The 19064-nt window shown below is 34.5% G+C and overlaps 2 protein-coding genes across 2 annotated transcripts; one reads left to right on the forward strand and one right to left on the reverse strand.

Moving 5' to 3' along the window:
- LOC18597014 (probable NAD(P)H dehydrogenase (quinone) FQR1-like 1) lies at positions 2941–5775 on the forward strand. The gene is made up of 4 exons (XM_018122519.1): positions 2941–3131; positions 4569–4662; positions 4880–5142; positions 5250–5775. Exons 1-4 carry the CDS (start codon positions 3109–3111, stop codon positions 5479–5481), a joined length of 612 nt encoding a protein of 203 aa, XP_017978008.1. The 5' UTR covers positions 2941–3108; the 3' UTR covers positions 5482–5775.
- LOC18597015 (transcription factor bHLH112) lies at positions 9448–12366 on the reverse strand. Its single transcript, XM_007025824.2, has 7 exons — positions 11878–12366; positions 10971–11586; positions 10734–10835; positions 10561–10626; positions 10376–10441; positions 10181–10237; positions 9448–10054 (listed from the first exon to the last, which is right to left on the reverse strand). The coding sequence occupies exons 1-7, from the start codon at positions 12219–12221 to the stop codon at positions 9905–9907; spliced, it is 1401 nt and encodes a 466-aa protein (XP_007025886.2). The 5' UTR covers positions 12222–12366; the 3' UTR covers positions 9448–9904.

Consider the following 19064-nt stretch of genomic DNA (forward strand, 5'->3'; position numbering starts at 1 on the left):
GATCTGATTAGACGTTTGGTCTCTCTCCCTCCCTCAATTACGAGCAAATACTCTTCTGTTGGAATTTTGGATCCCCCAAAGGAGAGGGGCCATCCTCTAGAATCACTCCTGGAGCACAGCCAAAAAGCCATGATGTCTCTCCCAACTCAATTTATTTGGTAGGTGCGGTCCTCCTAAATTAAGTTCTAAACCCAGAGAGAGAGTCTTGGCAAGTGCTATTCTCCCCACCAGTTCCATAGTCATTGAGTTAATCACTTGGGTTAGAATTTAATCAAACATTAATTGAAAGAATATATATATATTCTTCTTCATACTTGCCATAGGAAGGGGCTTCCATTCAACAAAAAGGAATGCAAGTTTATCATTGGGCTATGGGGACGGGCAGCTAGGAGTTGTTGTAAGATTTGAAAACGGTGGTCTTCATGATCTCATCTAACATGAAAAGAAGTGCAAAACAAGTGAGGAAAACGCAATCATAAACCTCACTCAAAAGAAGAAAAAAGAGTGCATGCAAAGGGAGAAGAGGAATATTGTAGTAAGATGGAAAAGATGAGAGATGATAACAATAATTAGAAGTAGGGGGGGATTGTAATAATAGCTATTAGGAGTATAATACAAGTGCGTAAATGGGATGCAATTTGACAGGCGTGATGGGAGCGTTTGGTATTAAGAATATCAAAAGCATGCTTCAAGACAAAGGCCATCGATGCCTGTTTAGATCCCACTAGAGACAGAGACAATGAGGAAAATCTCTAACCAACACATTACACCATGTGAATATTACATCCTGATGACATATTTATTTGTTTTAATTTGTTTGGTTGCCGTTAATCAATTTAGTTTACACAAGACTTGGAGAGCCAAAGACAAAATGGGAGAAAGAAAGAAAGAAAGAAAAATATGAGAGTTGGTGCAGAACTTAGCAGCCGCCTGGGATCATCATAACAGCAACATCCCAATCCAAGCATAGTCTTATCTTCCAACATTATAAACTTTTGTTTCTTTTTTTCTTGGTTAATGAGGTTGGATTGCGCCATGATCCTGTCATACTGATACATTATTTGACTTGGCAATTCCTTTTAGATAGGAAAACAAGAAAGTTACATAAATGAGGTGGCTATGACTTGGTATGAGCTTCCGATCCTAGACCGTTTGAAGGTTGGCTATGACTTCCCATTCTCCACTGCATATAATATAAATTACAAGTCTATTCTTCCTTCTGAGAAACCCCAGAAGTGTCGATTTGGAAAGGAAAAGGTTTGAATCTTATTTTTTTAAATAAAAACGATTATGTACTAATCAGAATTGAATCCCATAAATATCAGAAAGCTGTTACAATATTCTTATTTTCTTACTCCTATGGCAATAAATGTCAGAACCATTCTTATTGAAGCAAATTACTTCTGGAACTCAATCTTCTTCATTATTATCCTTTTTATGAATTATCAATTGATTCTTATCCAACAGCTTATGGCAAGGTTGGCGACAGCTCTGTTTTCCTTTTTGGTTCCAGAAATCACTAAAATTGAAACATGGAAACCATGATTTACATACCCAGAATGTCATTCCATTTGATTTACTTACCAAATTTGAAACAAGCCATTCGATTTGACAGGATAAGCATTAAAAAGAAGTAATTAATTAGCCAGGCTAGCTATGATTCTAGTCATAAATTGTCTAGTGAGAAACCAATCTCCTCTTGGAATTCAACTGGAAAGCTGTTACTAATCTCTTCCTCTTTCCTTACAGGAATAAAAGTCAAGACCAGTCATTATGGCAATTCACCATTATGAATTCAACACACAGCTGGTACAATCCTGTTTCCTTTGGGAGATTACAAGCCAAAGTTTGCAAGCAAATTTGCCATGATGTCTTGCACCAGATAATAACCATCCCAAGACCTCTACAATTCTGAATCTGTAATAATATATAAAGTCAATGACCTTGGCCCTGTAACCGATATATCAGATCAGATGCATCAACCCCAACACTTGTGTCCAGAAACAATGGATCTTTCCTGTAAAAATTTTACATAAGATGCCAAGTCTTGGACATAAAATAATGTATCAGGATGTGATATAATGTTCCTGCAGAGGTACAAAATAGTTTTAAACGTTTGCTTGTGACTAAAAATTGCAAGCTTTCCCTATCAGATGAGCTGGTTGATTAGGGGAAAGAGGTACAAGGTTGCCACTGCTAAGGGTGATGGTGAAAGAGGTTGGTGTTCCCTTTAATAATAGAGCTGACCATTTGTCTGTTGTTACCAGACAAATAGCTCATCCTCTCTCTTTTTCACCCCTAAAAAGAAAGGACTGCAAAATTATATGATTCAGATTCACATTTCTGTAAGGAAGAGATTCTAACGTTTATATGTTTAGGATATTTTTAATTTAATAGATAAATGAAATTTCTTTAATGAATAGAGATTACAAACTTATCATATGATATGAATTAATAGAAAAAAAATTATGAAAAGAGTCTGTATCAGAGTAATACGTAATTTAATATTATATTAATTTTTTAAGACAAGATCAATCCTAAATCTAATTAATAATAAATGGAGAGGTTAATAAGTCTAAAATATTCTTAATTTAACAAATATAATATATGTTTTATATTTTAGTATAAGTAGAATAAATAAAATCTTGTAAGCAATCAATACGTGTACATGACATATCTCATTACATTTATTTAGGAGATTAAAATATTAATTGGGGACTACAACTTGTAGGTCGCCAAATCTTTAATTAACACTAATTGTTTGGCAGATCTAAAGTTGTTCCTAATTTGACTTGCTTATAATTCATAATAAATATAAAAGTCCCTAATATATATATATATATAATGACAAATTACATGGAAGAAAAGATAAAATAATAATAATAATAATAATAATAATAATAATAAAAAGAATTGTCGACCCCCAGAAAATTAGCCCGTAAACCACGAGAAAAGAATCATCCCAAAATCTAGAACGTCACTATAAATAAAGGGCTCCCTTCCTCTGTTCACTCCTCCTCTGCCTAAAACAGAACATTTTCGTTAACCACAACAAACAAGTTTCTCCTTTGCCTTCAAAAGCATCAAACAAGTTAACCCAGAAAGAACATGGCCACCAAAGTCTACATTGTGTAAGCATTCTAATCTTGTTTCTTCTTGGGGTTGCTCAGTTTTTTTTTTTTTTTTGTAGCCAGAGTTGAATCTTTTGCTCTGTTTCTGGCCCTTGCTCTGTCATGCATTCTTTCTTGCGCATTTAGATATCAAGTTATGAAGTTTCTACTTTTCTTATGAATGAGATAATCTGGGGTTCTGTCTTTTTAGTGAATAAATCTGTTAAAATTGTTTGCATTCTTTTTGTTCCTTTACCTTAGTCTTTTCTTTTCTCAGTTAAATGGAGTTTCCTGCTGTGTATTGTTTTGTTTTATGATATTTTTCTGAAAGTGAGCGATCGGTTATCTCAATAAAAAACCATGAAATAAATTGGTTTCAAAAGATTTGATGTTGTTTACCGATATGCTGAATCTGCATTTGCATCTTACAGAAACAAATTCAAATCTTTTTCCTATGCCAATCCCGCTGTTTCTACAAGATTTTCTTATGATAATCCAAAATGTTTCTTTTATTTGATGGCAATGAAGACTGAGATGTTCCTACCTTCTTTAGTTTTCCTATGATCCAACCTTAATCAGAACCAAACATAGGGGAAACAGAAAGAAAACTACCGTAGAAACTGATTAATCTGTTCTCTTATGTGGATAGGTGTTTGGTTAATTCTTTACACGTGAAAAATGTTTATTTACCCAATCCAGAAAAATAAATGGAAAAAGGCTCCCTTGTGCATTTTTGTTGTACTTTGGATGGAGTCTCCATGAGACTAAAAGTTAATGTTTTCTTCTTCATTTGTTAATCTATGTTGATGTGTACAGTACATAATTTACTTAATGTGAGTAAGTCGGTTCAATCATCAAATTAAGAATTGCAAAATCAAAGGGATTGAGGATTTTAATGGGGCATTATGCTGTGAATTAGCAACAAACCAAGTAAAGTGATAGTGAAACATGACCTACCATTGAAATTATAATTAGGAGAAAACTGCCAGCTCTTTTCTTTTGAAGCATGTGGCCCCATCATCCATTATTATTGTAGTCCAGTTTCTTTTTGTGCATATAATTTACAAGTGGCTTTCATTTTCATGGCTTCCAATGCTTACAGACAAGCTTGTAACAGTTCTTCAAGATTACCATTTCCTTTTTTTTTCATCTACAAACAAATTACTTATATATGTATTGTGATGCCGATGTGGCAGAACTAGTTTTATGCGTGCCAACATAGAAAACAAATCACCCAAATTGTCTTCCCTTGTTGACAGGGTAATCCCATTAAGCACTTTAAAATGCATTTGCACCGCGCAACTGTCTCTCCCCCTCTTGTAATTGGCTTTGATCGATGATTTTCCTTGATACAGTCTTGCAAAACTGTTGCATTGTTAGGATACATACCTACCAAAAGTATTAGTTTACTTTTTTTTGAGTAGTAACTTTAAAAAACTACTTGAGTGATTGTTGCAGTTACTACTCCATGTATGGACATGTTGAGAAGCTGGCACAAGAGATTAAGAAAGGAGCTGCATCTGTTGAGGGAGTAGAAGTCAAACTCTGGCAGGTCTGATTATCTTCACAATGTTATCTTCTTGAATTCAAGTTCAGACTGATATGCAATGAAGAAATTTTGGAATTTTTGCTTTGTAATTTTGAAATAACATGTTTGAGTTAAGACAGGATCAATTGACTTAGTACGCATGATTACACGGTAGAGAGTTTACAGTCAGCTATTTAGGGATTGTGTTACTGATTCATGGATTTGTTGGATTTTTAATTAGGTACCTGAAACACTACCAGAGGAAGTCCTTGGAAAGATGGGCGCACCACCAAAGACTGATGCACCTTGCATTACACCCAATGAGCTTGCTGAGGCTGATGGTGTTCTTTTTGGCTTTCCCACTAGATTTGGGATGATGGCTGCACAGTTTAAAGCATTCATGGATGCAACTGGTGGTCTATGGAGAACCCAAGACCTTGCAGGCAAACCTGCTGGAATTTTCTACAGCACTGGCTCCCAAGGAGGTGGACAAGAGACTACCCCGTGAGTATATAGTTGCATTGTAATTTATACAAAGTATTACTAAATAGCACTTCCAAAAAAGTTCTATTAATTCTTTTAATGTTTTTTCTTATTGGAAAAATTTGCAGCTTAACTGCAATCACTCAACTTGTTCACCATGGAATGATCTTTGTGCCCATTGGATATACCTTTGGTGCTGGTATGTTTGAGATGGAGAATCTCAAGGGTGGAAGCCCTTATGGCGCAGGAACTTTTGCTGGGGATGGCTCGAGGCAGCCATCTGAGCTAGAGCTAGCGCAGGCTTTCCACCAGGGCAAGTACTTCGCTGGCATTGCAAAGAAGCTCAAGGGAACAGCGTGATTTTCACTCATGAAGCTACTAGTATTCAGCTCTATAAACATGTTTCTTTTTTTCATTTTTCCTTCTTTACATTTTACTTGTTCCAGATCTTTGGTCTCCATAGAATAATATAAGCTTGGCTGGGATGGATTTGCTGTCACAAACTTGCAGTGTTTCTTCAAGACGCTAGCGTCATATCAATGACGAAAGTTTCCATTGATTTAAACGATTGTCATTTGCCATATTGACAACAGCAAAATTCTTTCCCTATTGCTATAATGAAATCTGGAGAAATCTACTGGAATTCGTATTTTATTTAAACCTCTAGAATCCACAATCCATGCTTTGAGGTGCAAGTTGCCTTCATGATTATTCAGAATTCACTTAGATTCAAAGCACGCATCAATGATTTCACATTGGCCGATTGCAAGGTCATACAAAAAACTTTCAAACGACAGGAACTCATTGGAGTTCCTGGTATGTCACCTGCATAACATGGACCATGCCTTTCTCCTGTGGACCAAATGATTCCCACTGTCCTCTTAGAAACTCATTGGATTATCCCGGAATCTAAAGCAACATTTGGTCCTGTTTGAAGATAAGGGTATCACAGCCGAGTAGCTGGTCCAGCCGGTCCAGTGTTTAGCTAGAGATATCATGCTCTCCATTTGCCCATCTTAACCAATTGCTTGTAACTATGGGAGTAAACGAGTTTATTTGTTAATTGGTTCGATTTAAATGATATTTAGAGTTGTTCATGTAGCAGTTAAGTAAGCTAGTGGGATCTAGTTTGAACCCAACTGGATTTTTGTTTGATCATGATTGACCTGTAATCAAATCTTCTAAGTAAGTTTTAACTCTCATACTCTCATATCATATCAACTCGAGCTGATTCGATTGCACAACAATCTTGTCCAAAATTTTCTACCCAGATTATGAGCAAAAACCTGGGCCTATCTTAATCCCTTACTGACTGGTCCGTTACTTCTTTTAGTCGAAGCCTCTTTTGGGACGCGGTCTCTGTAGTTTGCTGCCCAAATATCAAGCAACCCCAAGTCCAAAATCTATCAGAATGGAAGCAGCCCAAAGCCACTTGACGACAATTAGGTTTGATCTCATCTCCTAAAAAAGTAACATAACAACTGTTGCATCCTTTTCGTAAAGGAAACTTCCAGCCCACTCTCATATCGAAAGCTGTCATGGAAAAAGAAGCCGAAGAGTGAAGAGACAAGATGATGGGTCATTTTTTCCATTTTCGGGCAAGGATGATGAATGAACTGAAAATCAAGTCCTTGTTAATATCTTTGCACATTTTTGATATCTTTTTTCTTTGATAATTAACATTGGGATGGATAATTCAAACATGGAATCATTTCTCTTTTTTTGTTTATGGCGTAGTGTGTGAACTCACAAGCTATCAGAGTTTTAACGATCTTGACTACTCCTATGATAAATTTGATCAAAACTTTCACAAGCCAACTTTCTCGACATGAACAACAATGCCATCCCCCTTTTTGGGTGCAATTGGGAGTCTGAAAATTCGAAGGGGAGGAACTCAAACTCTCCTTTGAAATGGGAAACATTTCCTAGAGGTCAAAGAGCTTGACAAAACAAGAGAAGAAAAAGTTGGCGACAAACCCTTTTTCTTTTGATTTTTTTTCCCATCAACAGCTTGAAAGAATCTGTAATGGTGTAACGAAAACTTTCCTGGAAGGCTATAAGCCATATGGGTTTGATTCGTAAATGGTGTAGAAAGATTAGATTCAAAGGAGAACGAAAAGAAATGACCCTTTCCAATAGAAAAACTTGAAGTAGAAGACACCTGTTATTGAGTTTTCCTTTGATTAGCCAAAACAAGAAAAAAGGGCAAAGTATATAGCTAAAGTTGATAGATCATAAGGGAGTCATATACTTTATTAACATCAACCAATGATGCCTTGATGCTTTTCCCTTTTAGTATTCCTTTTCATGTTTCTGTCTTTGTATATTAAGTAACACCTTAAGGAAGAAAAGAAGAAGAAGAAGAAGAAAAAAAAATAAAGATTAACAAGAATTGAATTCCCATGGAGTACTCGAGAGTGGTACTGATCCCGATGCTTTAAGTCATGGTATAATACCCATCAGCCGATCAATTCAAAAGTCACCCAAAAGTTAAAGACGACATACCAATCAAAGAAAATTTTCTTTTAACAAATTAAAGCACTTTATTTTATTGTTCATGATTGGTCACTTGTCACAGGCGATTCTTCAACCTTAAGCTTCCTTGAGAGTTTAGGATACTTGATTGATTAAGTTTCTTTAATCGGTTCTCTGATATATATAAATTATTGTTCATATCTAACTCTTGGAATTAGGATATATCTGCTTGAAAGCAACAGTTTGATGAAATAATGACTTCAAATGGCTGGTTTAATGGATTCTCCTGTGATCTGCCATGTGTCTATATGAAGTACAAAAGGGTAAAGAAGATGGATTTGAAGTTGATTAATTACTCTAAACATTTACAGGATTGTTCTTTAACAGATGAGATTGTTTATGTTATCTTCTCCAGTATCAGTACTATCTTAGTTCTTATTCCTTTTCTTCTCTCTTTTGGTTTTGCCATTTCCCCAACTAGAGTTTTTTAATCTAATTTCAAATTTGGGTTAGGATTTTTAAATCTATTTGGCAAATTGGCAGGACACAAATGATATTCAAAATCATATATACACTTTTACAACCTAATCACAAGAGGGTATGTGACAATAACTGTAAGTCAAATTCCTCTTCCTTTTTCCACTAATCTATGCTGCCAAAGGGAAACAAGAAGTTCAGTGACCCATCACCTATGTGAATCTGATCAGAAACTCTTTGGTTTTGAAGTCGAAATCCATGTTTTAGCTAAACACCAATAGTTTAGAAGTGGAGACAAACTGAAGATCATATCATCTTTAAAAAGATAATTCCAATAATTAAATTTGAGACTTTTAATTTATAATGTAAAAAAGATTATACTTCATCGTGCAAGTTACAATTCAAAATTAAATGAATTTTTGTGTATTATATAAAAGAAAACTCTATTTGAAATCTTTAAAATTTCTCAAAAGATATTATTGCCTTAAAGACAATAATGGTTTACTATTGCATTATGCTTTGCTCCTATTCATGTAGGATAAAGTTGTTGAAAAATCTACATCACAAAACTGAAGAAAAAGTTATGCTAATCCAAAGTAGTGTAGAGGTAGCATATAATGATTACAAAGAGATTATGTGTTAAGCAAGTTTTAGCAAGTGATCAAAGAATTCTTAATTACAACTATCAGGAGCAAGTCAATTACCTTAATGTCACACACATGAAATGTCAAAAATTAATACCTTTCACAAGTATATCTAGTACCCACAACAACACAAAAAGGATCCTAGCTTATTAATTATCTTTGCCTCTTGTTAGACCAATAATAATAATAATAAAACCAATAGCTAGCTTGCCCATTTTTGCCTTATCTTCAACATGGAATTAAAAAAATGAATGAAAATATTTCACCTTCAGTGTGGCCAAACAAGAGCATTCTTCATGCCCCCCCAGTGAGATAAAATTTTCATTCTCTTTTCTCTTTCTCTCTCTCTCTTTCAATCAAATAATGAAGAAACCCTAAAAGTAGGAACAGTGGGCCGCCCTCTGACTTCCACTAGCACATTTCCAAAACTATTTTAAAGTAAAAAAGAAAAAACACTGAAAAAGTTGAAAACTCAATCAAGTGAGCTCCACTCACTCCTACTCTTTGAACAACAAGAAATTCCAAAATAATATAATCTCTTTTTTATTTAATTTTCTCCTTTTTTTTTTGTTCTGTTCTTACAAATGATAAAGAAAGGGGGGGGGGGGGGTGGCTGCCCTAGACAACATACTCAACAGGAACAAAAAGGGCTCTTAAATTTAAACCCCATCTGCTAAATTCAGCTTCTAACATTAACAACATGGATTATAACAACAAACAAAAATATAAATAATCTAAGTAGTATGAGTTAATTCATGTCGATTTTCGCTGAATTTAGCACTTGTTCCTGTTGATAATCACCTCCAAATGTAGTTAATAGTACTTAGTTTATTGAAAAAAGAAGAAGAAAAAACCTATGCTTATCCTTTTGTTTTTGGTTCTTTTTAAAGGGTTGGGTTCCTAATCATTTGCTAGCTATACATCATTCTGCTTGTAGCTGGGCCAGCAGTCCAGCACATTGTCGTCTCTGTCCATCTTTGGAGCCTCACTTCCTTTTTCTTTGTTTTCTTTAGCTTTTTCTCAAGACGGGTACAGCAAAGCAATTGTAGCCTTCTAAGTTTCCTCCACTTTTTCTTTTTGTTCTAAAAATTGAAGTTATGGCAGGGGAGCTGATAATTAATCATATATAATCTACTAGCTAACAGTTGTACACAACTCCTTTAGCTTCTTTTATTTAGTTGTCTTCTCTACCTGAAAGTTCCACCAAACGTCGGCGTCCAGAAGTCAGCTGTGGTCTCGTTAGCAACTGGGAATGTGCTGGAGATTGGCACCAGACACAGCCCCCGGCTTCTTAGATCTTGCTTTGGCCCTTCTGGCTCTTTCAACTTATCAGGACTCTGTAAAAACAAAGTACACATCCATGTTTTCAAGTATCAGAATGAGACAATTACTGCATTATTTATTCAAATAGTATAATTGGTATATAGTTATTAGTATCATCAAAGTCTGTTTTTTTTTAACACCTGTTGTTGTTGTATGGAAGCTGCTGCTGCCTGCTTCATATATGGTGTACTTAAAACCTGAAATTACGTAAAAATAACATTATCTTTCAGTCCATATTGAGAACTCTCTAGAGAGTATGTTTGTCTTCATCTAAACAATAAGTTAGGGTTTACTGATTTGATCTTATTTAAAAAGAAGAAGAGAGTGGAACATACATTTACTTGGTCATGGAGGAACTTGATGTATTCGATGGCTTCATGGAGAACTGAAGCAGTATCAGTCTGAAAAAAAGAAAAGGGTAAGGTACACATTAACCCAAAAGCCAAGATAAAAAGTAAGAGAAAGCTCTCAATTATACTCTTCCGAGTATATCAAAAAGAAGAAAAATCCAAAAATTCACCTTTCCGAAAGGTGAAACCAATTGCTGGAGCGCAGTGATTCGGTCCCCTAGCTTCTCTTTCCGAACCTGATCATAAAAAAATTGCTTAGTTTAAATTATTATCTAATTGTTTTGAATAAACAATAAGATCCCACCAGTAAAAGGAACTTGGGTCAAGATTTAGATAGTGGTACCTTGAAAGTTGGTAATGGCGATGGCGTTTCAATTCTTGGCCTCTTAAATGGAGGTTCACTACTTCCTTTCTTCATCGAGTCTCGAACTTCTTCAGTGTTCGTCTGTAATACCAAAATCCATAACATAAAATAAATGAGTCAAAATTGTCCCGGAAACCCTAGCCCTGGATCCAAGACATGAACATGATGAAGAAGAAGTATACTTCGTATATGTGTAATCAAACTTTGTTTATTTACCTTTATCGTCAGGCTGGGGCAATTAGGTTTCTCGTCAAATGTTTGTGCAAGGAATTGTGATTGCGGTGAGGGTAAAAAGCTGGCTTTAACGTCGCTCAGGCCAGTGGAAGAGGCGTTCCAGAAGGGTGTGTTGTTGGAGAAGTGCAAGCTACTGGGCTGCTGCTGCTTTGGCAATGATGGCCTCAAGCAAGGAGCTAGTTTTGGCCATGGAGGTGATGATAATTCATTGGCGTTTGCCCCGTAAGTGGCTGGGGCAGACATATAGTTGATTGACCGGTTGTTGAGAAGTGATTGTTGAGGTTGAGGATCAGGTTCGAACAAACTTTGTAACAGTACTGTTGATGGGTACCCGTACGATGCTGAACCCATTGGAAACCCAGCTGATAATCCCTGGCATGCTGGTGTACTGTCACCGGACTTGGTTACAGAAAAATCTTGATTGATTGGCTTGAAGGTAGTAATGGAAGAATCTTCCCCGGGGCTTGCATAGGTCTTCGGACTCCAATCCTTTTGGATTTGAGAAGAATCCATGCCTGTCTCTTGCCGACAACTCAACCTTGAATTAATATCTTCTTGAAGGATTGAATTATAACTCTCTGTTCTCCCATTACTCCGACTGCAGGCACAAGGACAAAAACAAAAGCATATATTCAATTGATGTAGAGAATTTTTTGCTAATAATTAAGCATTTAATTGATTGATCATATTGACTTCCTTTTCCAGATGACTATTATTAACCAAGGAAGCAAAAAAGTCTTTAAATATTCTCCCTTTAAACTTGTGGTTGAAGCTTTGGACTATAAGGTCTTCAGTCTTCCTTTAAAATTCACATCTAATTAATCAAATAATTAATAAAAATGAATACTAAAACCAGTTATCATCATAACACAAACACATCGAAACTTACAGCAAAGATTGGTTCCAATCCGATGTTGTCGATGAAGAAAGGCCAAAACCCATCATTTGTAAAGTAGAATCAATCAAAATACTGCTGCCACCACTATCCGAATCAGCCTGCTGAGGCTTCTGATGAGCACCCTGGAAAACTATGGAGCTATCAGAAACCGAGTTGTTAGACTCCTGATCACAAGACCTTGCAGCCTTGATGTCCACCATGTCAGCACCCCATGATCCGAAGCTTCCCATGTCAGCAATCCCCGCAGAACACGGCGAAGAACACCCGCTAAACATGCTTTTCGACGAATTCCACCATGTCCCTCCACAAATCCCGGCATGAAACTCTTCTGCCATGGTCAAATAATCAGTGTTTTTCCCTTGGTGTTCCCTGTCTTTGCTTGGGAGCTCTCTCTCTCTCTCTCTCTCTCTCTCTCTCCTTGAAGGGTTAACGTTCTATATATGAAAGGATTACCAGTGTGGGTAGAGGGTGTGTTAATTTATATATGAAACGGTGCAGGCAAGAGTACCAGAATTTGGTTGACATTTCAAGGAATGATTGGACAAATGAGAGAAAAAGCATTTTTGAATCGAATTTTTTTTTCCCATTAACTTTAGTACTAATACTTGGTATTAAAATAACTATATATTTAATTTGTTTGGTAATTCTTTAAAAAAATAATTCTTTGTTCCTTCTGAATAAAGGGATGTGGGTATATGATGATGTTGATGATGGTGCTTGATCTGACTGCCACGTCAGTGTTTTGGACCCCAATTCTTCGTTTAATCGGACGGCTGATATTTGGTTTGAATATAATAGTGAAGAGAAAAGGGCATTGATGAACCGGAAATTTATGGACCATTGGGACTCAGACGGTCCCAAAATATAATGTATGATTCTTATATCTTTCAAGGCAGCGATAGCGCGTGACTGTCACTTTCATCAAATTGGAAAATTACTTCAATTAAATATTTGGTACCAGAGGAATTTAATTTTGACTCCTTTGTTACCATACTTTCTTATGGCACTTTTCTTAATTTCCTTTATGATGCAAATGTTTTCGAGGGTGACATTTTAGTCTTGAATCAACGCAAATAGAACATTTTTGTCAATGCCAAAACTTTATCAATGGGGCGTTTTCTCTAGAGGCTAGTGTCGAAACGTTATCATCACGCTTTTGTTGTATATAAATCATCGATCCATGACGCGATTATTTATCAAGAAGAAGGCAACAGTAACCATTTTGAATTTTTAAGAGAAATATCTAACTAAAAATCAATTAATTATAATTGGAGAGGTCTTTGTTATATTTATATGCTCAATAGACCCTCACTTAATAGATATAGGATTTCTTTATCATGAATCTAATTATACCTTCCAACTCTTAGGAGCAAATCAGTTGAGATAAAGGAGAAAGGGGAAGAAAAAAAAAGGGGTTTCTTCCTCTGAGAAAATGAATACTATTATTTAAATAGAATTCATCATTTTATTAAAATTTACTTTTTTTTAATATAAAAAAGGACATTAATTACATATAGTTCACGTAGGTAAATTATTGTTTGTTTGATAAGGAGGAAAATAGAGGAATTGTGAGCATTATTTTTGTTCTTTATTTTGTGCACACTGAGTTATTTTTCACACCTTTAAAGCTTCGAGAATTTCATCCATAAATGGAAAAAACAAAATGAAAGAATAAAAAAAAAAAATCAATAGGTCAACAAACAACAACATGATGCCTAATTTTGTTTCCATCTCTAAGGAGAATTGTGAAAATTTTGTAAAAGGTTTCCCTATGCATGACAAGTCAACAAAATTTTGTTTTCATTCGATTGAGTAAATTGAACACCTGCTTTTTTGTACAATGATCCACCACCCACAAGAAAAATCAAAATCATTGTCACAATATGTCTTCAAGAATGGGTCAAAAAAAATATTTAAGATTCAATTTTGGGACGCGATTTAACCTTAATTGAATGCTAATACATAATTTTGACTTGGACTAATTTAATTTTTCAGATTATGGAAAGTTAATTAGACCTTAACCCCAAAAAGGAAAAGAAAAAAAAATTGAAGAAAATAGTTGACTTTTGAAGAATTAAAAGGTAAGTTAGGTGCGATCCATGAATTCTAAGTTTCTCCAAAAAATGTAAGGAAAGAGACTTTGGGTTTTGATTTTCAACACTGCAAACTCTGCTTGACATTGATACTTCATCAAGTCAAATTCTGTGAATCAAAATCCTTCAACGAATGATTTAGGTCAATTTTGATACACGTGGGGTACTATGTGTATATGGTGATATATCTTATAATAAATTTAATGAACTATCAAATATATGGTTTCAATGGGGCTTGATCTTAGGCTCCTACCAATAATATTTATATGGGCCGTCACCTAATATTGACTTGTAGTTTACCATATTTGTTCAAATATTGGTCTAAATGCTAAAGATCATGTAGAACATGATTTTCAATTTAGGCAGTCAAAGGGGAAAAACAAATCAAATTTTGTAAGATAATCCAATTGCCAATCAAGAGATTAGTCAAAAGGCTGATTAAGGTCCAATCCCACTTGATTAATCATTTAGTTAGCTTTGTATGTTCACTGTATGCATATCTTAAATTGTGTTGAGATATATGCAATTCCAGTTTTTGAAACTAAGCCAAAGGGCAACAATATGCTCCCTCAAAGAGCAGTGAAAAGAAATATGAGATGGTTTTTATAGACTTAATTACTTGATAATTACTGAATAATGACCAAGTTCTTGGACTCCCATTCTTTTTTAATCCACCAACTATATAATTAACTATATAGATAGATAGAATACTACTAATAAAAAAAAAAGGCTTAAACTTGAACATTACATCTTGATTAAATAAAAAATTACTCTTTTCGTCTTTAAATGTTTGTCTATTTTTTTTTAAATTTTGGGCTACAATTTGAATTTTTACAATATAAATACTTAATATTTTTAATCTTAAAAAATAAGAATATTATCTTAAAAAAGAAATTTCATTTTAAAACATCGAAAAAAGAAAGACAAACAAAATAAAAAAGACAGACGAAAATATTAAATAAGAAAATAAAAAACAAATGAAGCATATTTACTGATAATACTAATTAAAATAAAAAGATGCTACCTTTCTTTCATTAAATGAAAGTAGTACTTACTTCCATTAAACCAAACTCTAGTTCCATTATTCCAAGCTTTTTTGATATGCTTAGGGCTTAATTAAAAGAGAGAGAGAGAGAGAGAGAGTTAACTAAAATAACTAAAAAGCATTGGCATTTAACCAACCTATTAACTTTAGAAACCGCCAATCCGTTGAGAGAGGGAGAGAATTTGACGTCATGCTTAGGTAAGATAAAAGTCTGACCAAAAGAGTCTGGAAGGGTCAAGAGGGAAGTGAGTCAACGTGGGACCCACACGGCACGCGCGCGTGCGTGTAAGGAGACACGTGGGACCGTGTTTGGCGCCGCAGGAGTCAAAGTACGAGGGTGACAGGTTCTTACCGGCGAATGATTTCATTTTGGCGGTACGGTTCAGTGTTAAACAGAGATCCATCCCATACTCAAATATTAACCGTCAATGTCTTCTCCTTCCACAATCCCATTTTCCCCTTCATTTTTTTTTTATATTTCTTGTTTTGTCGGTGAAAAGTGCCTATAAAATTTTTTTATATTATTTTAAAAATTTAAATAAATTTTTATTTTTATTATATTTAATCAAATTAATATATTTTTATTTTAAATCAAGTTAAGTTATATATAATTAAAATTAATTAATTATGATTAGTAAAATGCCAATATTAATACGATGTTAATGTATAAAATAAAAATGTTACATGATCGTCTTATTATGCTACATCAATATGTTAGCATATTATATCAAAATTATGTTGATATAAAATGACGGGTGAAATTGTGAGTAATCACAATTGATCAATTATTAATCATAAGAGTATTTAATTAAAAATNTAAATAATATTTTAATTAAAAATAAAAATATAACAACTTAATCGAACTCAAATAAAAATTTTTTTATCTAAATAGTTTAAAAATTTTTAGATATTATGTCTTCTTAAAATTTCATTTAATACACTCTTTTCGTCGAATTAAAAAAAAAGAATTACATTTATTATAATAAATACTTTTATATATATATATATATAGTTGAATGGTAATTTATAATCAATCTTAGACCTAATTAATAGTTCTTTTAGCTAATTCTAATTTCTTTTGCAAACTTGAAAGCCAATGTATAGTCATTGGCCAACAAATAGTTTAAAAGATATTTTTGTAACTAGAATCTGAAAAGAATGGGAAATGTGAAAATGGTTTTCCAATATAAAAGTCAATTATGCAAATTGTTCCAAATCCCACATCAATCCCACATCAATGGTGCGGCCATTATCAAAGGACAAAGGAGCTTTCATCAAATATCCTAGCTGTTCTGTCTGATTAAAGGAGAGAAACAAAGTCCAGGTCGGGGCACCATATATGGGCAGGACATGCAGCGCGTGAAGGAAGGAAGGAAGGAAGGAAGGAAGAGAAAGAAGAAAAGAAAATCCTTTGGCAAAAACAAGTGGCTGTCTAGCCGCTGAGACAGACTGACCTTCCCTTCTTTGCCATCTCAGGCTAAGACAACCGTGGTCACTTTCCCTTGATGCGAAAAGGGTATTAGATCATATGCCTATCTAACCCTTTGGATTTTCTTGCTTGTCTTCTTCTCATTGTGGAATGTTCTCTCTTCACATAAAAGTGGCCCGTATGGGGGACCCTGATCCCCTATCTTATATGGCTCATGTCATGCCTTGTGACTCTCTACCATACACACGGGACTTGTTCACTATTGTCATTATAATTAGCCAGTTCGCATATAATAAGATTATAAATTACTGTCAATTTATTCATTTTTAACTAATTAATTATACTCGACTGGTACGAGTAAAAAACACATAATCTTGATTACTGTGAGGATTGATAATATTGTTCTATCGATTTAAACATGTATGTATAAATCTTTTTTAATAATTATGAAGAAAGGAATTAATTATATGAAAACAAAATGCTTCAATTAGGTAGTGGTAGTGATCAAGTTTTGTGTGATATTTCAAACATGGTGTGTAATCAAACTTGGAGGTATGAATGCAATCAATCTTCAAACACTTAATGCTTTGTACAAATGGACGATGTTTGATCCAAATGTACCTGATCGAATACATTATACATATGTATATCTATACGTAGAAATATACTGTAGTGATGTAATACTGAGGGAATCATGTGATGTAAAAAATGACAAGGAAAAAGACGAGTACATAGGCATGGTTGAGAAGAGAGCAATGGTGACCTTGGTAAAGTACACCAAGGCTATCACGTGGCAACTTGAAGCAGGCAGAAAACACATGCCGAAGAGCCCACGAGTAAGGAAAGGAGCTTAACGTGAACAAATATAAACAATGGAAAAGAGGAGAAGGAGAGGCCATACGTCTTTATTTTGTGGCCATGGGTTGACCAACAAAGGGTTTCAAACCCAAGATGGCTCATATGTTTTGTGATTTCCAACGTGCGTAGTGGCTTTGCTCGTTAATGGTCAACCCCAAAATCGGTGAAACACGCACCATAACCAGCAGCCACCCTTTTCTCTTGTTCTACTCTCTTCCTTTTTACACACATCCTTTCCCTTTCTCTACAGTTAAACACCTATAAGATATTGAGCATTAACCCTTACATGATTTAATTAAGGATTGATTATCAAATTGGGTGACACATGATGGTGGTGGGGTTTAAAAACTTAGCACATTCTTAAAGCGTGATCGTGTTTTAATCGTTTTAAACTAATAGTACTAATATATATAATTGATATATCGATATCATTATATATTTATATTTATGTAGTTTAAAATTTTATGTATTCGTGAATTTTACGGTTATAATGTGCATTATAAATATCAATTAGTGAAAATGAGTTTCATGTTAGAATTTAAAATAAGAAAAAAAACAATCGGTGAAATCTTGTTTCTTGTAGTGGCTTAAGGATCGTCCCTACTTATAGCAATAGTAATGCAAGTTGAAACAACTAGTTTCATTTTTTATATAATACTAGTTGCAAGACCATGATTTATTCCCTTTTTCGATCCCCACGTGTTAAGATCATCCTTAAGTTTCATGGAAACTCATGTGCAATCCTCTGTGATCAAGCAATAATTTCATTTACAAATACTTTAACCAACTCATTTAAGGAGAGAAAGAAGTAATTAATTAGCAATAAGGAGATCAACAAATAGTATAGTGACAAGCACGATTAATTATATTCATGTGTGTGGCTATGGCATGCTCATGCTCAATGAGAAAATGATTAAAGATAAAATTAAAAGCTCCAAGGGTTGGTTCCCTTCCTTTTTTCGTTGCCGTCCTATATCTGAATTCTATCATTTAGGAGTCATTATTAATGTCGAGGGCTACTTGTTCAAATCCTTATAACCCCAATGGTATTACTTGTAATCCCTTCCTCTTTAAAATTAGGTGCATGTTCCCTCCATGGCCATCCCTGTCTAGATTGACTTCTATCTTTATGGGGTATGAAATTTTTTCTTTTTTTGAAGTGCAATTTGCACCAAAGAGAGCAAAAGAAAACTCCTAAATTCCAAAGCACGGCAGGTCATTCATCATTGGTTTTGTGGACTTATGAAAATGTCACCAAAAAAATTTGTCTTCCATTTTGGTGGGGTTGACATGGGATAATTGACCCATGTTTGAAACATGCTTTTGTAGTCATTTTGAGGGTCCCAGGATAACACCCTCCCCCTCTCTTTAATATTCTTAAGATGGATTATAGGACACTGATTGAAATAAGGGTCATTCCTTGTTAGCTTATGCTTACGCATGTCCTTGATTATTTCTTTTTACATTGGTCTGCAAGTGAAAGATGACTTCATTATTTTCTCTGTGTTTTCTTCTATCAGTGGACCTGGCTGTTTCTTCTTCTTTCATTTTCAGAATGTTGGCATTCATTAGATTGTAAAGCTGTTCTTGTGGATGCAATTCTTTTCCTTCTCCACTGATATTTGAAGCTTCTTTCTGATGTCTGAACTATTAGTCAGAATTTTAATATACTTGACACCGACTATCTGGACAATTAATGTAATTGATTGAATGGTTTTGGATTTTGGAATCACATCCATTGGGAGGAAATCGG

This window comes from Theobroma cacao, chromosome 6 (assembly GCF_000208745.1).
Source record: "Theobroma cacao cultivar B97-61/B2 chromosome 6, Criollo_cocoa_genome_V2, whole genome shotgun sequence".
In the NCBI taxonomy this organism is placed as follows: domain Eukaryota; kingdom Viridiplantae; phylum Streptophyta; class Magnoliopsida; order Malvales; family Malvaceae; genus Theobroma; species Theobroma cacao.

What these genes read in the sequence shown, in the direction of transcription:
- LOC18597014 (XM_018122519.1), top strand. Translation starts at nt 3,109, where the DNA reads ATGGCCACCAAAGTCTACATTGT. An exon ending in GCCACCAAAGTCTACATTGT is followed by an intron (nt 3,132 to 4,568) that starts GTAAGCATTCTA and finishes TGATTGTTGCAG; the next exon opens with TTACTACTCCATGTATGGAC. An exon ending in TAGAAGTCAAACTCTGGCAG is followed by an intron (nt 4,663 to 4,879) that starts GTCTGATTATCT and finishes ATTTTTAATTAG; the next exon opens with GTACCTGAAACACTACCAGA.
- LOC18597015 (XM_007025824.2), bottom strand. Translation starts at nt 12,221, where the DNA reads ATGGCAGAAGAGTTTCATGCCGGGATTTGTGGAGGGACATGGTGGAAT. An exon ending in CGCCATTACCAACTTTCAAG is followed by an intron (nt 10,627 to 10,733) that starts GTACCACTATCT and finishes TTTTATGATCAG; the next exon opens with GTTCGGAAAGAGAAGCTAGG. An exon ending in TGGTTTCACCTTTCGGAAAG is followed by an intron (nt 10,442 to 10,560) that starts GTGAATTTTTGG and finishes TCTTTTTTTCAG; the next exon opens with ACTGATACTGCTTCAGTTCT.